The sequence below is a fragment of the Eleutherodactylus coqui genome, chromosome 10 (assembly GCF_035609145.1).
Source record: "Eleutherodactylus coqui strain aEleCoq1 chromosome 10, aEleCoq1.hap1, whole genome shotgun sequence".
NCBI classification, from domain to species: Eukaryota; Metazoa; Chordata; class Amphibia; order Anura; family Eleutherodactylidae; genus Eleutherodactylus; species Eleutherodactylus coqui.
In genome coordinates this window covers 28,518,896-28,525,898 of record NC_089846.1, presented here as the reverse complement: position 1 = coordinate 28,525,898, position 7,003 = coordinate 28,518,896, and the positions used below count along the sequence as shown (strand labels likewise).

The following is a 7,003-nucleotide window of genomic DNA, read 5'->3' as shown; positions in this document are numbered from 1 at the left end:
CGTGGTTGAAAGTCATCCGTTTATTCCATTAGCAAACAGAAGTGTATATACAAAGACATTTGCAAGAAGGCTGGAACACGCCTCTCTCGTAATAATTATAATTTATAATTAATTTATTGACAATGGTTATTAAAGCTAAACATGAACAGTGACGTCTGAGCTGTCAGGCGGGACTTCTCTCAAGCCGATTGGAACTATTTCCCATGTAGAACAGCTGCTGATAGAACCCGGGTTGCATCGTCCGATCCTCTTGTCTCAAAGTACGGAACGTATGGGATGTCCTGACCAAGCGAGATTATACTAGGCGTAATATCTGCAAAGTCCTCATGAAGGAGAATGTCGACCATATAATAGGCCAGGCTGAAGCATATAAGATGGTTACAAGATACAAAATGGATTCCTATTTACTGCTCTAACACAATAATCCAGCGAAGTAATGGCCCTTTTACATGAAATGTCTGAACGCTCCTCCGAACGCTCGGTGGGACGACGATTGCGCCTTATAAAAAGGCCAATGATCAGCCGACGAACGTGTGACTGCTGATTGTTCAGTTCCAGCGGGCAAAAGAACCCGCTAGCAGATCGGCTGTACGTCTCCCCGTGTGATCGTACAGCCGGCCTAATAGTCATTACGACCGTTCGTCCCCATTCGCCAATTCTCACTGCCATGCGTAAAAGTGCAAATTGACACTGCATTTCAATTGGCACTGAACCGAAAACTTGGCCAGCCTAAAGGGACCGTAAGGCTCTATTCCCATTGGTGCCGCTCTGGCACGTAATCCTGGACAAAACTGAGCAGCATGCCGCGCCATTTTGTCCATAAAAGCGCCACCGGACGCCCGGCATATTCCGTTATAGCCAATGCGGTTCACCGTATCTCTCGTCATGGGCCAATTTATCCCCGACTTTGAAAAAACGTTAACCCGGACGGCCGTGAGCGCGAACTGACCCTAACGCGTCTCTCAGCCGTTACGTTTTACTATCCGCCTTCAGTAAACTGCTTTTTCATTCATTTCAAAAAGGATTCTAGACCAATAAGGCCTCTTTTCTTCCCTATTTCCATGCCACAAGCAAAAATCACCAATATTTTTCACCCAACATACACCAAAACCCCAGGAATCTCCTCATAGTAACTGCGTCAACTCAAAGCCCACCACATTTATGACGCACACGGTTCAAAACGAAGCCCCGCCCCTCCCCATAGGCTAATATCAGGAGAGGGCAGGCTCGGAGGGCGGGAAAACCAGAAGCCCGCCTTTTTTTTTCTTCTTTCCCCTCTCTTGTACAATGAAACCTCCCTGACGTCACTGCGAGTAAGAGGCAATAGAGGAGGCAGGTAGGCTCGGCGCGGTGACGTCACCTCGCCGCTGCTCTCCCGCCCTGCCCACCCCCTTTTTTCCCTCCTCAGCCTGTGGAGGAGCCGTTAGAAAATGGCCGCCGCGCCGAGCGGAGAGGAGAGACTGTGAGTGCTGGGACTAAGCCGGTCTGGGTTATTCCCCCCCCTCTTTTTTTTTTCGCCCCCCCTTCCGCTTCCCGCCTTCTCGCTTTGCCAAATGCCAGCCGTTATCTCCCTGTGTGTGAGGGGGCGGGCCCCGCAGGGTGGATGTTTTCTGATGATTCCCCTCAGGCTTGGGGGGGGCGGGGCTGTGGGAGAATAAAATGTCACTGTCAGTTGCTGTTGCTTTCCCCCCCTCGTTATGGTGTGAGGTGTTTTATGGCGGGGGGGAGTGGAGGGCACTTTACGTCCGTCCAGCTTGGCATTTCCACAGTGCGTCATTGAACCCCCTCATAGAGAGGCCCCGGACAGTCCAGGGGAAAAAGCCGAATCCTGAGGGGAAAGGGGCCCCGGCAGGGGGGCTGCGCTCAATGACACACCCCTCACCTCCAGCTTGTGCTATGTGTCCAGATACAGGAGACCCCCCCCCACACAACGACCGCAAACATGGAGGCTCGCCACCTGCCATACCGCACTTTTTACGCTGTTTTTTCATACGTGTCGCGTCTTCACGCCGTCCCCTCTGTTATTAAGCCGTCTCCCAGCGCGTATTCGGTACGCTACGTAAGGAAACGGCGTGCCGACGGGGCGTCTCGTGATCCGGGCGACTTCGGCCATTTCTAATGCAAAAAAAAAAAGTGAAGCGTTTTGGGCGTCCGTTTTTCCATTCGTCGAACGCCCGCAAGTAGACGCATATCGTACGATCGCACCATCCTTAAGGCACGGGCGTAAGTGCATTTACGTTGCGGGTATTGCGGGTTTTAAGACCGATCTCTCGCAAACGGCGTCGGTAAAACGTTTTACCGTGAGTTTGATTAGCGTTTTCAGGACGTCGCTGCGTTCGGCGGCGCTTTTTAACGCTCCCCATCACTGTAAAACACGAAAATAGAGCAGGCGGCGCTTGAAAATCGTGAAAAGCGCAGCGTTCGGACGCCGCTCTGCGAGGCCCTGTTGCCCTAATTGCGGGATAAAGCGTCCTGTGTGAGAGCGGCCTAAGGCTGGTTTTTTACAACGGCGGTCACTATTATCGTCGAGAGAATATCGCGTCTTTGTTCTCGCGATGGAGCGTCCGCCATGCTTTTTCTCTAAAAACATCGCTTGTGATTTTTTTTCTTTTTTTGCGCAATTTTTGCATATTTTTTCAGCCGTAAGTCAATAGGACTTTCTAATGTAAAAAACGCATCGTACGGAAATCGCAGGTTCGTCTATTGCGACGCGATAAAAGAAGGCTCCGTAGGGAAGCGTGGGAGATAAAAAAATCACAGAAAGACGGGGCATGCCGCCATTTTTTTTACCCAACGCAACATCGCATGAGTGAAGGAAACCATTGAAAATCATTTGCATTATTCTGCGTTTTTACTCGCTCTCGCATCGCACGATTTTTATCGCCCGGGTAAAACCAGCGTCATCTCCGTCACACAGACGGTTTTTTACTGCGATTAGCGCGGCGCTATCCGCGGTCTAACGCTTCCATCGTTTTCAATAATATTGGCGCAGATTTCCCCCCTTTCTTCCTACATTGATGTTTATTGAAGACCGAGCGGGCGGAGTTACAATAATAAGGCCTCCTGCACACGGGCGGATTGGCATCGCGAAATCCGGAGCGGGATTCCGCCTCCGGAATCTGCATCAAATCCAGGCCATAGCATGCTACGGCAAAACGCGATTTCTTGCCTACGAGCGGAAATCGATTGTGATTTTTCCGCTCGCAGGGGAGAAATCGCAGTATGCTGTGACTTTCTGCGGGCTACGCATGGGCAACTTCCATTGAAGTCAATGGAAGCCATCCGTCCCACAGCCGTTCTGCAATCATCAGTGCAGAATGATGTGGCTCCCGCGACCATCGCCATAGCAACGGCCAGGCGTCTTCTGTGCTGCACACGTTTGCCGGCGGCGCATTCGCAACAGAGGAGGAAGACGGCGCAGCAGTAAGCTATTGTTACTGGCCGGGCACCGGGTCCGACCCGCCCGTGTGCGGGAGACGTAACGTGGTATCTCTACAGGTAGACAGCTGCTATCACAAATGTGCTTTCTTGAAATTGACATTCAATTTTCCCCCTTTTTTTTCCCCCTCAGTATTTTTTCTTAATTTCAACAATAACAGAAACCTTTATAAAACGGCATCTGATCCAAAAATAGAAAATCATCCTTTTTTGTAAAATTATGACCACAAATCCCAAACCTCTAAATATTTATTAAGGGAATTAGAGCGAATAGCCGTCCATTTTTCTCTCTCAGGCGTATTTGCACGCGCAAAATTTACGCACGCAATATGCAGAGAATAGACCCCATCGATCTCAATGGGTTCGTTCACATAAGTGTATTTTCTTGCGCAAGAACAAAAAAACGCAGCATGCTCTATTTTCTTGCGTATTTGTGCACCAAAAGTTCCCATAGAAGTCAATGGGGATGAACGCAAAATACGCTAGGAGAGGAATGAAACACTGCGTCGTTGTGCAGGAAAGAGAACGCATCTGGAAACTCGTTAGACTAATTGGCCATTTCAGTCGGCACATATTTTCTTTGCACATGCCTTGCACGTAGAAAAAGTACAGTTAAATATGTTGATGTGTGCGCAAAAAAGCATTGCTCTTCTGTCTGCAAGAACTTCACGCTTGTGTGTGCAAATACGCATCCGCTCGTGTGAAGGGGACCGGCGGGCGTGTTCAGAGGGCGGAATTCACGGAGGAATTTTCTGCATCAATTCAGGCTCTAAAAACCATTTAGTCTTGCTGCCGGTTTTGGCGCAGATCCGCGTGTGGATTTACCCTTGTCAATAGGCAAAATTCGGACATGGAAATTTGCTGAAATGTGATTTTTTTGGGGGGGGGGATTTTGCCCACTGACAGGGCTAAATGCACACCAAAACCCGCTGCAGATTTTTACATGGTTTTGAGAAGTAGAAATCATGCAGAAAATTCCTCTGTGAATGATGCCGTTTTTGGTGTGGATTCACCCCCAAATCTGATATTTATGAAGTACCTTGATGATAGAACCAAACAATGCAGAAAAGACCATAATGGGGGTCCGTGCGCCTTTCTGGCTTTTTCCTGGATTTCAATAGCAGAGGCTCCAAATGGAACAATTGACGCCCATGTGAACATAGCTAATGACATCCAGTTGGGCTCCTATTGGCTGCAGCGGTGACAGGGTTGCAGCAGAGAGGTGAGGTTTTTTTTTTAAAGTACATTTATGACTTCCACTGCCAGCAATAATGCTTTTTTTATATTGAAAACCCGATACTTGTGGGTTATCTGTCGCTACTTTTAACATTTATACCATTTGACGCTATCTTGCAGGCTATTGCTGCGTTTATACCGCCTCAATCATATTAGAAATATTTATGTTTTGGATATATAAAGAGTTTAAGAAATAGTGGGTTTTTGTATTTGTAAAACATTTGTGAAGTTAATTTAAAAAGTAGTGACAGATAACCCACGAGTACAGAAAACCCCACTAATTGAAAACCATACCTGGACAGAGCAATAAATACAATGGAGATAAATGGAGAATGCGGTTAACGCATTTTTGACTGCGTTTTTTCAGTTCTGGCATTATCAGCTTGCTTGGCTTTGTTTATGGGCGCTTTCACACGAGCGCTGTCCGCCCGCAGTGTAGCCGCGTGCATAGCTCAGGCTATAGTTCTATAAAGATCGCGTGAACGGGCTAATTCAAACTACTTTGTGTATGGAAAGCATGCAGCAAAGATAGGACAGGTCCTACCTTTGTGTGCAGCCCAGAGCTGCCATGCGAGTTTGCACTCACATGTCCTATCTTGTGTTAGGTGCGCAAATTTAGCTCTTCTAACATTCTCTCGTGTGAATGCTTCTATAGGAACCCATTGGTTCCTATAGAAGCGGTTTCTGTGTGCGGCTACACTGCGGGCGGACAGCGTTCATATGAAAGAGCCCTATAACTGTGCCGAAAACGCAGTCAAACGCTGTCAAAAACGTATGTCAACGCAGCATTTTTACAAGCGTCTGCGTAAGAGTGGCCTGAGTCACAATCCAGCATGTTCTCAAAAATAGCTATTGTCACCAGCCACAGGTGTCTTCTGTTACTAAGTAGCAACATTGACATATTTTTTTTTCTGAGGCTGCTGTCACACAAGGCGTAAATCCCGCGGAATGACCGCAGCGGTACCGCACGGAAATACTGCAAGATTTCCGCAGCATAAATGCAGCTTTAAAACTCGTGCTGTTTTGAAGCGGCTTCGCCGCCTGCATTCCGCTGTGGCCGTCTCTCCTCATGTAAACGAGAGATGGCCGCAGCAGAGATGGCAATAAAACTGACATGCCGCAGCTTTGTATTCCACGCGGCATGTCAGTTTAACCATAACCTGGCCGCAACGGCTTCTCCGCTGCGTGTGTATGAGATTTTTGCAAATCTCGTCCACTTTGCTGCTTTATCCCGGGATAAAAATTGCTGGCGGTATTTCCGTGCAGAAAGTCTGAACGGAAATTCCGCGGCAATTCTGCCCCATGTGACCCCAAGCTAATAGTAGTTGGTGGGATTTTTAAAAAGCGCCTTTTACACTGCTCACACCCATTAATAACATCTGAAACTGGCTTGAAAAGGGGTTATATGGCAACTTTGGTTGCGACACAAGATCGCTTCGTAGCTCTATAACCTCGCACACAAGTTGCATCGCAACCCAATTAACTTCAATAAAGTGCAGGGTCGCAGGGCTCACAGCAATCTTTGGGCATATTTTGCAGCATATTTTAAATCTGCACCCCCTGGCCATATTGCACTGCAGATGTTCTATCTGCAGTCGTTGCTGCTGGTATTGTAAAATGCTGCAGATTTTCTACCTTGTGTGAAAATATCCGTAAGGTGCATTTACATGTAGCAGATTGGTGCAGATTTTGACATGATCTGTAGCAGCTTCACCCTTTCAATTGAAAGAGTGAAATCAGTTGCGGATGCACATCAAAATGTTATGGGTTTTGGTGCGGATCCACACCAAAATCAGCGGAGCAAAATATATTGTAGATTTTGATGCGAATTAGCACCAAAATTTCACACGTGTCAATGTATCATTCGGTCGCTCCCATGCATGCATTCAGATAAACACCGCTCGAAACCGCGGTATTTTACAGCGATTTCGAGCAATGTTTTTGAATGCATGGTACAGTGTTTGACAGCACCTTTTAAAACACCCCATTATTGTGATGAGGTGCGTTAAAAAAACGCAGAAAAATAGAATAGGAGGCACTCTGCAAGGCCCCGTTGAAATCATTGGCAGCGTTGTACCGTGATTAGTACGGCGCTCGGGATGCTGGTATGAGAGCGACCTTAACATGGTTTCAGACACAAGGTTTTCTGACAATTTTTTTGTTTTATGAACAAAGCCAGAAATGGATCCAGCAGAAAAGAGAAGTATTGTACAAGTCCTCCCTTTATATTTCCTAAGCTTATTGAATTCACTTTTGACTTTGGATCACAAAAAACTGCGTGAAGAACGACTACAAAAACTGGCAGATAAATCTGTGTGTGAAACCCCTC

At 47.3% G+C, this 7,003-nt stretch overlaps 1 protein-coding gene across 1 annotated transcript in view; it reads left to right on the top strand.

The window, feature by feature from the left end:
* The first annotated feature begins 1,402 nt into the window (after positions 1-1,402).
* Positions 1,403-7,003, top strand: part of MECP2 (methyl-CpG binding protein 2) — a 59,715-nt gene continuing 54,114 nt past the window's right edge. Inside the window, exon 1 of the mRNA XM_066580734.1 lies at positions 1,403-1,462. Within this exon, the coding sequence (XP_066436831.1) occupies positions 1,431-1,462 (32 nt within the window). The 5' untranslated portion in view covers positions 1,403-1,430. The remainder of the gene's footprint in view (positions 1,463-7,003) is intronic.